Source organism: Malaclemys terrapin, chromosome 2 (assembly GCF_027887155.1).
Source record: "Malaclemys terrapin pileata isolate rMalTer1 chromosome 2, rMalTer1.hap1, whole genome shotgun sequence".
Classification (NCBI taxonomy): Eukaryota; Metazoa; Chordata; order Testudines; family Emydidae; genus Malaclemys; species Malaclemys terrapin.
In genome coordinates this window covers 59,576,105-59,593,102 of record NC_071506.1, presented here as the reverse complement: position 1 = coordinate 59,593,102, position 16,998 = coordinate 59,576,105, and the positions used below count along the sequence as shown (strand labels likewise).

Sequence of the window (16,998 nt, the reverse complement as noted above, 5' to 3'; positions counted from 1 at the left end):
TTTGTTTTAAAAATAAAAACCTAAAATCAGAAAGAACTCCTCACCCTCCTCCCAAAAAATGGAAATTTGAAAGGTTAGGTAGAATGCCTAAAGCATTTTTAAGCTTTGTTTTCCAACTGGCTACCTATGCACAGAAAACTATTAATCAGAACTTTCTTCTCTTTCTTTCTTCTAGTTTTCACGAGTGTTAAAAAATAGAGCATGGCCTACCTTTAAACAGGCCAAGTCAAAGATCTCACCACTTCACAGCAGCGATTTCTGTCCAACCAACTGCCATATCAATGTAATGGAAGTCTCGTATCCTAAAACCTCAACTTCTCTTGGTAGTGCCTTTGGTGTGCAGCTAGACAGCAGAAAGCATTCTTCACATGAGAAAGAAAACAAAAATAGTGAGCAAGGTAAGCCAGAATGCCCACCTAAACTTGAACGAAGAATATCTACCAACTCTCCTAGTTTATAGTTTTAAGATTTAACCAGTTTTGGACACTGTCTCAATATTAAACATAAGGACACTCCACTAAGAAATGACTATATATTGTTCGTATGGATTTGCTTATAAATTTATAAGAAAATCTTGACATAATTATGTACTAACTCTTTCTTTTGTGTTACATTACATGGCACATTAACATGCAGAATTATATAGCCTTCCTCTTTAACAAGAACAGATCAACTAATTTTTCCACGTTTATACTTCCAACATTGAATTTGTAAGATAAAATATGAAAAATTAATATTTTAATCAGGTAATTATTTCCCGTTATAGATTTGACTTTTAAAAGTAATTTGTATTGAAAGATAGAAGATGTGAACTTGACTTTATTTGCATCACATGCAGGTAAACTGGGTCCCATGGTTTACATACAACATACCATTACCACCATGGCAGCGCCTTCAGGACATTCCCTAGGTCAACAGGAAGGCCATGGTCTGAGATATCTGTTAAAGGAAGAGGACTTAGAAACACAAGATGTCTATCAGAAATTGTTGGGCAAATTGCAAACTGCACTGAAAGAGGTGGAAACGTGTGTCTCTCAGATAGATGAGTAAGTAAATGATACCGTCTGAATATGCCTTTAATGTCCCATGGGATTAGGGTAACCAGATAGCAACTGTGAAAAAACGGGACAGGGAATGGGGGATAATAGGCGCCTATATAAGAAAAAGTCCCAAAAAATGGGACTGTCCCTATAAAAACGGGACATCTGGTCACCCTACATGGGATATATTGATAAATCAAATGTGGGCATTCCAAACTATTGATGCATAAACTTGCCTGGTCTAATCTGAACCCATCTGAACGTTGTTGCATGAGATCAGCAGAAGCAGTCCCTGTTCATATTCAAGTAGAGCTACAATGGTCCAAAGAATTTAAGTGCAGGCAATTTTGAACTTTGTTCTTTCTTGCTCTCTTTTTTCTTTCTTTCTGAGCGTGACATAGTTTCTACTTTGCTTCATTGAACCACTATAGCTTTTCTCTTGGCTGTGGAAACAGTAACTGTTTGGGGGGAAGAGGCAATATGAGATCCATGTCATCTCTCAGACTTCACTAGGAGAGAAAACAAGAGAAAAGGAGCAAAAAATAATTTGTATTTAAATTTTATGGCACTACTGAGTGGCTTTAAATTTAAACCTAAATTTATAAAAATACAAATACTAGAAACTTTTTTTAACAAATAAATTAGGTTCGCTTAGTCAGCAAGAGCTACTATTTAATGATCTCCCAGGAGCAGAAATACTTGGGACTAGAACAGCTGCTTTCAAGACCAGTAAACTTTTCTAAGGCTTGGCCCTTGATCAGTGCTCAGGAAGAAAAATTATCAATACCTCCTTTGGAGGTAAGCAGTGATGTACATCTTGTTTCCAAACAGCTACTATGTGTTTTTTCTCCCCCCTAGATGTATGCTGTATAGTATACCAGGTTTGAAGTGGTTAAATGAAAGTAAATACAGCTTAGGGTTTGCAAAAGAATGTAAGAGATAAATCTCTACTCCCCATGTCTTTACACATAATTTAACTAATTAATTTAGCAAATCAGAAATAAAATCTTTTCATTGCTGGATGAGCACAAAAATAAAGCAACAGCATTATAATGTCTTTAAATTGTCAGTAAAGTTATAAAATGATCAATACGTTTTGTATTTGAAGGCTCAATTAATATTTCAGTAGTTTCTGGTTACTTAGGCTATCATTGGTTTCCCCCCTGCTCCCTAGAGTTTGCATAAAGCCTCAAAGACTTCTAAACTCTCTTTCATACAAGCATGAATGTGCTATCTATAATATATAAATTTTGTGGGTCACACAGTTGCAAACGTAAACAGTATACAAGAGTCTGGGTTAATATTTTTCTTCATTAACAGAGTCTCTGTAAATTGAACTGGTAGGAAAACCTATATAAGGTGCAAAGATTTATTTTAAAGGTTTTACACTTTACTGCCTATAAGCATCAGACTTTTCATCTTTATTCCCTGTGGACTTTGACTGCACTGCCAGAGTTTGATTGTCTTGGCGGAAAGTAGTTCTGTACAGGAAGCAGGATACCCAAGAGGCCTACTTAAAAGCTCCAAACAGGAAGAATGGGAAAGATGGAGGCCTGGATAGTCTGGGTGTGAACTGTTAATACAGTACACCATGTACTACTTACAACACAGTCATGACCATGAGTTCTTAGGGTGAAAGAGGGAATGTTAAGAAATAAAACACATAAAATAATACAAAATAATTAAATCACTCTGCTTGAATCAAAATGTGTTCTTTAATAACCATGCATATATATATTTATGTACATTTAAACAAACTGATCCTTCCAGTTTACAACTACTGCAGAATTCCTGTTAATAGATTTGCTGTTATGGTATAAAAATAAAATCAAAATCAATATTTGCTGAATTATTAATTATTTATTATTATTACTATGATTGGTTTCCAATGTACTAGGTACTGTATAAACAGAAGATATTCAGGGGAAAAGTCTGTGTCACAGCAATTAATCTTAGGGATTGAGAATGCTATACAAAAAATGATCAAATGGTTTCTTTAGAGGATCTGGGTGAAATCCTGGCCTGTTGAAGTCAATGGCAAAACATTCATTAACTTCAACAGGGCCGGATTTCTTTCTCTGTGTGTGTGTGTGTGTGTGTGTGTGTGTGTGTGTGTGTGTGTGTGTGTGTGTGTGTGTGAGAGAGAGAGAGAGAGAGAGATTGTTTAATAGATAGTAAAAATTATATGCTGCTAGTGGTACAGCAAATTAACATTATAGGGATAATGTACACTCGGATATTGTGCCTCTCAATGGATGATTTTGAAACCTTTGAAGAACTACTTAAATCTCTATCAGTTTCTGAGACAATATATTATTTATGTATGCTCAAAGATTTTATGGTTTTAACATTGAGTTAGTTTTTTAAATGTTGTGTTACACAGAATGACTAAAACTATTGTGTTAGCAGAATTCTGAGTGTGAAGGAAAATATGTTCATTCAGAAAAAATCACTTCCCTATATGGCAATCAGTCAGGGTGTGCTGAGTTTGTGGAACAAAAACTTTGCAGAACAGTTTGGAATTGCATTGATTTCAAGTAGATTATATTCATCAAAGCAGTGGAGAGATTAGTAGTTTGGTACTGATGTGGCTCTGTAGCTGAACAAAGTTATTAGGTGAGTTATTATCTTTTCATTAGTGTTTAGAATTGGTATATGCTACCTTCCTCAGTTAGACCTGTGCAAATCTCACAAAACTGAATGTAAAAGTTTACAGTGCTTTTAATGAGAAATGTCCTTTGTTAATTTTGATTGATAAAATGCCTTTAGCATCAGGGATTTATTGTGTAGATAGAGAGTGTAAAGAAGGGGAATTCTGTAAGCTACCTTTTAAAAACCAAAGAGGATATTTTCAGTCTCACGAATACAAGTGTTTTGCAGTTGCTCTTTAGATGTAAAGATATGATGTCACCTACACTTGTGCCCCTGACATATATTTGATCTTGGGTTAGAAGCAGAGCACTTGCCAACACTACCAAGCCAACCGTGGTGACAGCTGTTACTTAACAAACACAGTATAGGGATTCAAAGCTTTTAAACTATTTTTGAACATAGCCCGGCCACTGCTAATTTAAAAGATAGCTAGAAAGGACTTGTTGCAGAAGTCTAATGCTGCATCTAATTTTTTGTTCAGATGTTATTAATGTTAATCTTCCTTTGCAGTTTTGATTTCCAGTAACTGGAATTAAAATAACATTGTGTGTATTCGTTTTTTCTTTCATAAAGTCTATTAGAACATGTGTTTCATGGGAAGAAGATGAATAACTATATAGTAGTATGACTTCATTGTGGTATTTGTACATGTTCAGGTATAAAAATTTCCACAGCTTTTGGGTGTCAGTTGATCACATCAAGTTTCAAATGGAGCTCTACGTAGAGGCTTCTGGATAAGTACAATAGAACTCTGTTTATCTGACCCTCCACTATCCAGCTCTCTGTATTAATTGAACAACCAGTACACACAGGTCCAGAAGTGAGTGATTTCTCCTCTGGCTGCTAGACGGCGCTGCAGCCTTGCGCCTTCTCATTCTCCAGATTATCTGAATTTTTGATTTATCCAATCTCACTCTAGTCCCAATTAGATCATATAAATGGAGTTCTGCTGTTATCAAATGACTAAGGTATGATTCAGAGAGGTGCTGTTCATAAACATGATGGCACAACACTACCTAATTGGTCATGGCAAATCAAGTGACACATCACTTTATCTGACCAGTTATGGTGGTGTGGTCATTTGGAATGTTGATGAAGGTACAGACTTTAAAATAAAATTTCCCAGAACCTTTTATTAGAATAAGGCAGAATGACACATGAAAGCTAGTAATTTGGGTACCATAAGCATTTAGTAAGTAATTACCTGTTTTGCACAGAGAAATGTTTTCTGTGGTTAATTTACTAGTTTTGCATATGCAAATATATGGTTTAAGTTTATAATTAGTCACCAAAAGGACTTCAAGGATATAATATGGTAACTTTTTTCCCCCAAGAAGAAGAATTGGTTTATTGCACGACTTACTATTTTGTGTTGCTTTGATCGAAGCATGATTTTGACTCATTAAACTTTTGTTGCTGTTTTTTACAGTAGTGTCTTTTTTTTGGGGGGGGGGGGGGGGGGGCTTTAGTTGGCCATAACTTTACAATGGACATGAGTCTGAATTAAAAAATAGGTTTTTTGGCCTTTTCATAGGGAACAAAATAATGGAAAAGAACAACAGAGAAATGTAGTAATGCATGTTGGATGATGATGATAATTATCATCAGCTTACTTTTGAAAAAATGCATTCATCCCGATTAATTTTGTCACATTGCAGCCTTCTCTCTTCAATAACCTATTCTCCCAAATCAGAACGTAAAACACCTGAGCCCTTAATACCAGCAGAGAGTGACAATGAAAAGGGAGAAAGGAATGGGAAAAGGGTCTGTTTCAATGTAGCAGGTGATGAGCAGGAAGATTCTGGTCATGACACCATCAGCAACAGAGATTCATACAGGTAGTTTTACTAATAATCTTTTTTATTTCAATCTTTCGGATACAGCAGCATAATGTGCAGCATTGTAGATTTTCAAAATGGCTTTAAAGAATATCAAAATACAATGGTTATTACTTCTTGTAAAGGGAGAATTTTATATTTTAGTAATCAAGATGGATTATTTTCTATTGTAATACAAGTCTTTTCCTGTAATAATAACTAGAGATGGACTTTACCAGAACTCTGGATCTGAATATCCCCAGAGGAGCATAGCCAGAACTATGGATCCATTTGCCAGGTTCTGATTCAGTGTGCTGCAGAACATAGAAACAGACAGTTTTGGCTGTGGTGTTCTGTAGTGGAATTAGGCCCAAGCAAACCCCCAAATGTTTGTATTTTGAGTCAGTTTCCAGATCTAATCTCAATCACAGTTAAAGACCTGAATAAAAATCTGAACCCCAACATTTAACTCTGGTAACATCCCAGTCTAAACATTGCTGGATCATCCTATCTCTAGTACTAACAATTATAAAAGCTTTACTATGGAATTAAAATATATAATACTTTGAAAAAGAAGTAGTATTCATAGCAACTGTGAACATTTTCCGATACTTAGAATGAAGAATGGATTATGTAAATGCAGATGATGTATATTCAGTTTAACTTCAATTTGCAATTTAAACAGATTACTGGGGTCAAAAAGTAAAACGTCTCTTAGAATGGTGGAATAGTAGCAGCACTCTTTGTTATTTTGAAGACCAATTTCATGAGCTAACGTTTGATTATTGCAGCCTGGCTGATATGAACTAGCAGTTTGGTGTCTGAAGTGGAAGGAACTAAATGCTTCTTAGATCATCTGCTTTAGTCTGATCCCAAACTTCTGTAATCTTTCTAACGTGTGTAAAAAATACCCCCAAAACAAACACCCCCCCCCTCAGATTCCCATGCACATAATACCAATTATTAGTGCAACTGTCAGTTATAACAGTGGATATTTTAAAAATATTATCTAATGCAGTTAAATGAACAGCCAGTAAATTCCAGTAAATCACTGTAAATGCAATTGAAATAATAGAATATCAGGGTTGGAAGGGACCTCAGGAGGTCATCTAGTCCAACCCCTTGCTCAAAGCAGGACCAATGCCCAATTTTTGCCCCAATCCCTAAGTGGCCCCCTTAAGGATTGAATTTACAACCCTGGGTTTAGCAGGCCAATGCTCAAACCACTGAGCTATTCCTCCCCCCATCTCTGTGTGAGAGCAGACATTATGGGAAATGTAGGACATTTTCATTTATTAGTTGTGTTCTTATGCAAATTTCTATTAAACACTACAATACAATACTTATGCAGAAATATATGGCTAAGAAGTGGTTAAATCTGATTTCCCCCCATGTTTACCCATGTTTTATTCTTTTGTGCTTTGTTCAGTCCAGTTTTTAAATGACCCTAGTGATGAGCTTTCCACCATTCTCCCTTGGGAGACTTTTCCAAAGTCTGTTAGAGATCATCATCAGAAAATATTTCTTAATATCCAGCCAGAAATTCTCATTACTCTTCGGGACTCTATGCTAGAAACATTTTGTTACCAACATGGTTTCAGTCATTTAGTGGACAGCACCCTAAATTACATCCCCCTCATCCTATCCAAAAATGCTCTTCCCTCTTTGTGGTATTAACATATATGTAAACAATTTATAAATACACCTCTACCTCTATATAACGCTTTCCTTGGGAGCCAGAAAATCTTATTGCATTATAGGTGAAACTGTGTTATATCGAACTTGCTTTGATCCACCAGAGTGCGCAGCTCTGCCCTCCCACCCCCCGCGAAGCACTGCTTTACCACGTTATATCCAAATTCGTGTTATATCGGGTCACATTATATCGGGGTAGAGGTGTATAATAATAATATAAAATGGAGTCCTATTTTATTAACTTTGTTATGCATGGTATGAAGTAGGGCATGCATTTGGAACTCTGCAGCCATTTTAAACTAAATGCTTTTATAGAATAGAATTTAGAATCATAGAGTTTAAGACTGGAAGGGACTGCCTGATAATCTAGTCTGACCTCTTCTGTATCATAAGCTGCCAAACACCCCTCAGCCACCCCCATACCAACCTCAACAGCCAGAATTAGACCAAAAAGTATTACAGCTCTCAGGAGACTGAGCTATTATGTGCCACTGGCAGAGAATAAGGGACTGAGATGCATCAATGCCCAAGGCCCCTATAATGGCAGGAAATTGATTGAGAGGTACCTAGATGATAAGTTTCTCTTACATTCATGGGACATTGTGGCCTCCCTCTGCTGGATAATTACTTTAACACCTGAAAACTCTTACATTTAAACCAAATACTCTGGTGCTGATTAGATGATATGGCTGACTTGGTTGCTGTTACAGCCTGTGGGTTCAAATCCATTTGGAAATATGTTTACAAAAAATCTTAGATTTCCCCCCCCCCCCCTCAGTGTGATATGGATGAATTCATTCTCACTCCTTGTACAGAAACACAAATTTGGCGTAAAAAAAAATCACATGACTGTACAGTGATCTCTGCAGTACCAAAAATAGTAGAAGTCTCCATATAATCAGATACAGGAAGAAGTAAAATCCTCACCACTACCACCTGCCCCCTACTCTATACACACAGGAGCCCTCATCCAGCAACTGGATTCATATGAGTAGACTTTTGTAGCCACAGAGAGTTCCAGAGAAGTCCACTGGGGCTTTGTGCAGGTGCAGAGGTCCACTAGCACTTATCCTATTGCACTGCCAGTAGCTCAAAGGATGGGCTCATAAACCATGGTTAAAGGGAGAAAATTGTCATTTTTAATCTTGTTTAATAGTTTAATTCTTTTCTAACCTCATTAAAAATTCCAGTTTGCAAGTCCTAAGCCAGCATGATTCATCATTTATAAGAGTTATGGGGTAGGTAGGTGTACAGAATTTAAATGTGGAGAAATTAACACATTTGAGGCCACATCTCCAAAAACAGCCACTCACCTGCATGAAAAGTTACTCGATTTGTATGTGGAACTGTATATTTTCAATGTGAAACTATTTGTTCACACACATGAGGTGGGGACAACCGAAGCATCTATTCTGGGAATCTAGCCCTCTGAGTCCTATCAGTGACAAATAGTAGTTTCTACATATTTTGTATGATGTCATAAACTGAAAGTCAAGGGTAAAGCATTGTAAAAGACCTCGGGAGGAGAGGAAAGTTTAAGAAAAAGGAAAGGCACTGTACTTTTTGTGCTTTGATATAGTTCCTGTACATCAGGATGCACTATTTTGTTTTGTTTTTCAAGTGATTGCAATAGCAACAGGAACTCCATTGCCTCATTTACCAGCATTTGCAGTAGCCAGTGCAGTTCTTACTTTCACAGTGATGAAATGGACTCAGGTAAGATTAAAAAATAATCTACAAATTCCTCTATTAGTTCTTCTGGAGATAGTTTTTGTTTGTTTTATTCACAGGCATGTCTGTCTTCATCATAGTAAGTGGCAAGAGTGTAGCATTTCACTTCTGCTTAGTGTATGTTGCACTTTTACCCTTTCTATATAACAAAGCCCATTTTCCAATCCAGCTGAAAATATAGTGGATTAGTAAAAGATGTCAGAGACTCATTTTAACCAGCTTCCCACTTTGGCCTGGGCAATGCATTATGTTGCTCAAAAGAAGAGGAATTTTACATAAACAGGGAGTTCTGTCTCAGACAGGAGATAAGACTCTGAATACAAAATACCACTGTGTACAAATGCTGGGGAGAGTGAGACCTCAGAAAGACACGCTCACCATAATATTCTATTCTATGTCAAGGTTGAACAAATTGAATTTAAATAATCATAGTTGCAAATTCTTACCTATTTGCCACTTGATAGTTCCTTTTTCGTTTTAATGCCATATTTATCCCTCTTGAAAAACTACTGAACTATCAGAGCCATTTCATTAGCAATAGCATTAACATTGTGAAATATTTGCAGGGTCCTTATAAAAATGTTATGTCAGTGCATTCAGTGACTGTGGTCTAGGTGGTATAAATAGCTAGCTGATATTTCAGTGATCTTGTCATTTTTCTTTCAGAGAACTGTGGTCTAGTTGGTGGAACACAGATCAGGGACACCTGACTTCTAGTTTCTATTCCCAACTTTTACAATATGGCCTGGGCATTTTGCTTAAAGTTTCTGGCCTTTAGTTTATAAAAAGGTATAAATAATACAATAGTTACCTACTTCACAAAGGGTGATGTGTGATTTATTGTACAGATGCCATTTTGTTGTTGTTGTTTACTTTTGCTACATTATAAAACTAGTCTACAAAAGAATCTCACAGATTAGTGTAAAGTGCTAAATACAGAAGGATCTAAAAGCTTAAGCATCAGCTCCTATGCATAGCAGAGTAGCCCAGATCTGTATGATTTTGAAAAGTATACTGAGCCCTGAAGTTAATTATGATTTAAAATATTTTACACACAGGTGATGAACTTCCCTTAAGTGTTCGCATTTCTCATGATAAACAGGACAAACTTCATAGCTGTTTGGAGCATCTTTTTGGTCAGGTATGAGATTTTTTTCCTTAGACTGCTTAACAGTATTGGTCTATATTCAAACCATCAGAGAAAAGCTGGCTGCCGCAAGTGGGGGTTTCCTTGCTGCTTCTGCTTTTCACTGTTTACTTGAATGATATGTATTACTTTTTATCCTTCCCTGGGGCTACTAACCCAGAATTACTGAAGAGAACAGTTCCTTAGATTTATCTTAGCAAATTTTCTAGTCTTGAGTTGTTAGCTACAGCCAACATTTAAATTACCGTAATTACAAACAAATATAAAGTAATCATTTTTTCACTATTCCTTTTTTCTCATTGAGAGCAGATCTTTCTAAACATTGTTATGAAAAAGGCAAGCCACTCACAGAACTTTGATCCTAACAGGTAGACTCAATTGTCAATCTTCTGAAAGGACCAGCTGTAATGAGGGCCTTTGAACAAACCAAGTTCTTCACGCCAGGTCGAGGCCTGCAAGGTAACATTTAAAACTAACTACTAGAATCAACAGGTGGTACAAAGAGATACAGGGCACATCTGTATGAAAATATAGTATTTGATTTGGATATTAAAGAACAACCCAATCTTTTCTGTTCACGTTATATTCTGGAATAATTGCCATTCAAATTTTTTATTACATAGATATTACTATTCTTAGCTAGTACATTTTCACTTTCCTTGCATAAGGCATTTAGGTTTTCTTGAAAGTTAAGCTGAAATTACAGCCTCTGAATTGAATATAAAATTGCTGAGGCTTTGAAGCAAAAATCAGTTTTAATATATTACAAGTGTTTTTCTGATTCATATTATTTCTATTCTAGCAACTGAAGCACTTTCTGATTACATTTAACTATTAATGCCTGACCTTTTCTATCTTTGTGGATATTTTCTTCTTGTAAAATTGTACTTCATAAATAATAAGCAACTCTTTAATGTGAATTCTTATTCTAAATATTAATTATTTAAAATAGTTCTAGGTGTAATTTGAGGCCCTGATCCTTCTAAGAGTTATATATATGATTAACTTTAGGTCTGCATACATGCTTCTATATGTGTAGGTCCAAAGTTAATCATGTATATAAGTGTTCAGTCTAAACTTAAATGTGTGTGAAGTGTTTGCAGGGTTAGAGCCATTTAGCAGGATTGATACACTTTTAAAAATTGCTACTGAAAGGCTTTTTGGGTGAACTGAGTTTGAAAAAAGACTGTATGGGAGATTGGGAAATACAACTGAATGTTGGGTGGGTAATAGAAATAATGCTACTGTAAAATGCTTTGGTTTCTGAGTTAGTGTAAACATATATAACTTTCAGCAAATAAAATGCATTAATTATAGTGGGTCATTGATCAGATCCTTAGCTTTCATAAATCAGCATAGTTCCATTGAAGCCAGAGAAGCTACACCCTTATATACCAGCTTGTTATCTGACTCTCTGATGCATCATGCCTTTCCACTCACTAGCCCTGCTGTGAGTCTGCCCAGAAGTTAATACAGACATAGTGAGATTTCTTTCTAGCAGCTATTTTCATTTTTTAGAACCTTTAAAGTTGTTTTAGGGAAAGATGGGTATGACCCACAGATGACATTTATGCACACAAATGTTTATTGTTGTTTTCAGACTGAATACCTGGCAAAATTTTCCACGACAAACCATTCAGAAAACATTATTTAATTATAAATGTGCAACTAGTTGCAAGATATGAAATATCTTTGGGGGTCTTTATATTGGATATCCATTTCACAAAGATGATTTAGAACGAGAACTAAAAAAAAGGGGGATGTATATTCTGTGTGACAATGCAGCTTTATATAGATATACCATAATAATGTCAGGGATACTTTTAGTGATCTGAAGGCTAGTCTAGGTTAAACAGCCAAAGTTTCTGTGTTAAGTAAGGAAGATTATTTTTCTGATAATTTTGGTATAGCTTATTGTCCACTATTATATGAATTCTTGAGTGGATGTGATAAAGGTTTAAAAAAGCCCTTAAACCACGAAACACGTAGTTGAATTCATGTGTTATTTAAATTACTTATTACTGATGTACTTTTTACTTCTTTACTTTACTAATTACTTATTGCTTGACTTTTTATACGGGTATTTAGTGAATTAAATTATTTGAAAAGCTATAGGTAACAGCAGTCAAGACAAAATTTCAGGAAATTGCAGGCATTTCTTAATGTTAAGACTATTCAACTCAGAAAGAAATACAGTGGGTTTCTGAGGATGTTTAAACTAAAGAGGTATTTTTTTCCTTTGCTTAGCATTTCAGCAGGAAATGGAACCTAAGCTTAGCTGTCCAAAGAGATTACGACTTCACATCAAGCAAGACCCTTGGAACCTTCCCAGCAGTGTCCAAAATCTTGCACAGAATATCAGAAAATTTGTTGAAGGTCAGTAAGAAAAACGTAACCTTCAATAAACTCATAGCTAATGAGGGAGGGCGGAGGAAGGATATAACCGGTTTATGTTGTCTGTGAGGCCAGAGTAGCATGTAGCCAATAGGAAATTTCTAAATTCCAGCACAGCTTGTGATCTCAGTAGCAAGACTAATGGAGAGTAGTTTAAATCAGAGAGTCTCAAATTATGGGGTATGCCTCCCTCGGGAGGTGTGGGCCTGCAGCAGGGGAGGTGCTTGTTGCCTGTCTTTTGGCCAGGGTGTGGTGCTGCATGTCAGAGTGAATCCAGAACTCTACTCGGGCTGGGAAGGGGCAGAGGGAACCAAGGCTCCACCCAAGGAGCAGTGCAGGAATGGGGGCATACCAGGGAAAGTAGCTTGCAGGTGCTCCTCTGCTCCACCCAGGGCTATGCTGTCCAGCGTGGCCCTGCCTGCTGCAGCGCAGCAGCTCTCCTGCTTCCCCATTTCCTCCCCCTCCAGCATCACAGGACCTCTCATGCCCCCCATTTTATTCCCATGCTGATGCCCAGCTCATATAGAGCTCCTCCATCTCCCCTGGTGCACCTCCCTTTGGCTGAAGCACTCCCTGCAGTATCCCAGGGGCTCTCCTCTATCCCCATGTGTCTCCTCTTCTCAGCCCTGCCCTGCAGTGGTGGTGGTGTGGCTCCCCTCCTTCTCCACGGTCCCCATCCCCATCACAGCCCTGTCCTGCAATATCCTGGGGGATTCGCATCATTCACTGCAGAGCTACCGCTCATTCCTGGGCAGTGGGGCTGGGTGAACTGGGCTTACCAGAAGGGTTCTCTTTCTGGTCCTCTGAAGCTGTTCATTTCTGGGTCAGTGCCCCCATCAAGGCGGCAGCCCTTGTGTGAAGTGGGCTCTGAACTCTGCTGAGGTCGTTGGTGTCACCTTCCTCCCCATTCCTGGGGAAGAGCCAACTGGGGTCAGGATCCCTGTGGCTGTTTAGGTCAGGTCTCAGGAGGATCCAGGGCCCTGTGAAGCTCTTGTTGGGGTGATACTCTCCCTCCCCCATGGTAATAGTCTAGTTCCAGCTGGTGACAGCGGTGGTCAGTCCTGGCTACTAACTCAGTACCCTCTTCAACTTCTTGCTGCTCTGGACCTACACGGAGCTCCTGGTGCTTGCAGACCTGTGAGTGCCACACTCTGGCCCCCATTCTGCCTGGGAACCCTGCTGCCTTCACATGATGGGCCACATGCACTAAAGGGGATCCCTGTTCCCTGCCTGTAGGCCCAGCACCCGTGAGACCTTGTCTCTTCATTCTTGGGCCCCAGAGAAGTGAGGGTTGGGGGAGGTGTCGCACAGTAAGTAGGGATTATGATGACCTAAAATGTTTGTGCAATTTAATTGCTGCTGCGATTTGTACTCTTTGTAACAGAAGTGCAAGATAACACACTTGTACTCTTGTAATTATATTGATCAAAGCCCTTCTACTTTATTAATTGTATCTTTGCAAAATATAGGATTTTCAGTTATTTGTGTTGTCTTAATAAACTGTGGAGAGGTGCAGTGTTCTTTTTATTAGCTTAGGGAAGTTCACTATGACAAAATCTAAGAACACCTAATTTAAATAATATCTCAGAGGTAGCTAAGGAGAGATGCCAGCAGAAGCTTTGGAGGCAAATGGGAATATTGTCTTCTCTGAGTATCCGGCGCAAGGGGAATTTGGACTCTTAGATGAAGATGCTAAGTGATTCAAACACCTATTGAAGTTAGTGGTCCTGTTTCTGTTCCCACTGAATTCAGTGAGAAAACTGACATTCAAAGGGAGCATAGCAGGCCTAATTGAACTTGAGTGTGCATTTCACAGGACATGCTCAGCACTTTTCAGGACCTGCCTTTTTGATTGTGCTGTTTGATAGGGAAGCAATGGAAAAGAGAAGCTTAAGGGATTTATAAAACTATGCAGTGGAATATTGCAACATGCATCTCTTTGTGGGAACCAAAGCCAGCTGTAGGTTGCTTCAGTCTGAGGTTAAAATTATTTGTTTGTACATTTAGCAGCTTCATTTTATTGGCTAATTTCCATGATATCCCATGATGAAACTGCTCTTCAAACTACCAAAAGAATTTGTGATATGCTTTATAAATATAAACTTTAAAAACCATAAGAATGGCCATACTGGGTCAGACCAAAGGTCCATCTAACCCAGTATCCTGTCTTCCGACAGTGGCCAATGTGAGGTGTCCCAAATAATACCCTATGGTATTTATAAATTTAGATCCTCTGAGGTCTTCAGACACTGGGATAGAAAAGTCCAAAATCACACAAATCACTCCTCCATTTGGTACAAATCACTAAGGTTAAAATCTGTAAAATCTAGAAAGCCAAGTCAACAAAATACACATTTATATTGTAATGGCTGCCACAGAATCAACAGGGAACAGACTGTTTTCAAAAAAATCTAGTTCCTAGCAAAAACCGAAACCCAGGTACATTCTAGCATTAATCATGGATGGTTTTGAAGAAGTGAAAACTTAAGTCTTCACCAATCGTTTGACACCCTCTAAGAGTCCGTCAGAGCTCAACAGGCCATTCTGATGTGACTAGTTTGTCCATAAATGACTTAAATAAGCTTATGCCCACCTCAAAATTGGTCCTACTGTGTCCTAGGAATCTCACCAAGATCGTTCAAATAAATCTTGTTTTAAGTTTATTGGAAAAGTTACTTCCTTTTTTAGAGAGTTTTAAAGAAAGGTTCAACGGGGTCCAAATGACCTCCTGCTTCTGCATAATACAGAGTTTCTCTTTTCACAACACTGTCATTAAATAACAGTGATTTTATTAGACAGATCTTTGGTGCCTGGCTGGACAATTAACAAAAGCATAGTGTGTCAAATTGACATTCTGCTGCAAAAATGCAGATTAAAAAATCAGTTAAGAATTTATTAAATCTTTATTTTTAATGACTAATTTTAAAGTAAATGTTGTGCTTGTAAAAGATGCTGAGTTATGACATCTGAAGAGTGAAACCCTCTGTCCACACACATGCTACTCAAGCCCAGGAGCATGAGCTTCCTTATATTGCCCTACCAATGTGTCCCGAGCATGGTCTGAGGGGATAACTCTGGAAGTGAAAAGACAACCCACTCTCTGCCCATTCCGTCCATGGCATCTGATAATTATCTACTAGAAAATTGCAGCAACCAGCTCTCATGTGACTTCTTTAACCAAATTAATCATTTGTTAATAAATTTAGTCACTACTGTCTTTGCCTGGATCCAATTAAACAAGTCCTTTCCCCATCGTCAGTCCCCTCAGCCATGTGCTCTAATTATTTTTTTCATTTTGAATTTGAAAAAAAAAAAAGTTTTAATTGATTTCTCAAAAATTATTCTAATATCTCATGAGTGTTCATAAAAAAAACACTCAGGGGATCCTGGGCAAGACCATCACTCCTTTCCTTACACCAGGTAATAGGGGTGGTGTGATGAAAAGGGGCCCAAAGAGCCAATCTCCCCATGAGCCTGACGTCAGAGTCAGCCATAAGGCTGGCTTTGGAGGACCCTTTGCAAGTCCTGGTGAAGTGGGTGTGTCAAGGGTGCGGCTGCAGCACACAGTGTTGCAAGATTCTAGGCAATACTGTGACCCATAGGGCAGCCTGGGGAAGCTGCTGTTACTTATACAGCCCTAGGAGCCTGTCTAAGTTGTTTTGTGGGTGTCTCCAGCCCCCAAGTAGTCCAGGATCAGGAGAGCACAAAGCAGGCTTAAAGCAACTTTCAGAGTCCCTTCCCCTGGGCTGCAAGTTCTGTGCTGTGCCTCTGAGTCTCATGCCATTTGTTGTCTCCACAAATGATCAAGGCATTTAGCAGACAGACTAGCCAGCCTGCAGTTCTGTTTTGGGATATTTCTGACTGAAACTAATATGAGGTTTGAGCAGCGAATTTAAAGTTACTTGACCTCTCCCTTTTGCTCTTGTATTTACCTGATTCAGAAAGAACAAAAATTGGTCCCTAATTCATTTTTATATTTTGCATTTTAAGACAAAAATTATTTCAAGCCAAAAGCTGAATTTAACTTCCTCCCAGATCTGTGTTTCAATGATCAGGCACAAAACACAGGAGTCAGTCAAAAAAAAATTATTAATGTTTTTTCTATTTAGTGTTTAAAAATATTTTATATTTGCGCTCGATGTGGCTGGTTGAAAGTGTTGCCATACAACTTAGCAAGCCCATCCTTGGTTAGGCCATTAGTGTACTCTTTAAATGTGTGTGTTCAATAGAATTTCAGTTGTAAGTAGGTGAATCTTCATATTTCTACATAACCAGAAGTTAAGTGACTATATTTAATAAGGCGAAAAGAGGACATTTTTTGTCTCTTGAGTCATATTTAGGTTTCTGTGGTAAGTAGATGAGGAAGCCCTCAAAGCCTCTTTGGTTACCACCTAAAGAAATGTTTAGTGGTAAATAGTGGCTATAGTGGTTGAAAACTTGTTTAACCATTACTGATGTTAACTAAGTGAATCCTTTTATTGAAAACTGACTCCAGTGCTTAGATTTTAATAGAAAACTCAGA

At 37.9% G+C, this 16,998-nt stretch overlaps 1 protein-coding gene across 2 annotated transcripts in view; it reads left to right on the top strand.

Moving 5' to 3' along the window:
• The window catches only part of PREX2 (phosphatidylinositol-3,4,5-trisphosphate dependent Rac exchange factor 2), a 280,651-nt gene that overhangs the window by 162,013 nt on the left and 101,640 nt on the right, over window positions 1–16,998 (top strand). For both annotated transcript variants that reach the window (XM_054020338.1, XM_054020337.1), the window contains exons 24-30: window positions 176–398; window positions 839–1,046; window positions 5,351–5,530; window positions 8,826–8,920; window positions 9,994–10,076; window positions 10,451–10,541; window positions 12,330–12,458. In XM_054020338.1, coding sequence (XP_053876313.1) covers window positions 176–398; window positions 839–1,046; window positions 5,351–5,530; window positions 8,826–8,920; window positions 9,994–10,076; window positions 10,451–10,541; window positions 12,330–12,458 — 1,009 coding nt within the window. The remainder of the gene's footprint in view (window positions 1–175; window positions 399–838; window positions 1,047–5,350; window positions 5,531–8,825; window positions 8,921–9,993; window positions 10,077–10,450; window positions 10,542–12,329; window positions 12,459–16,998) is intronic.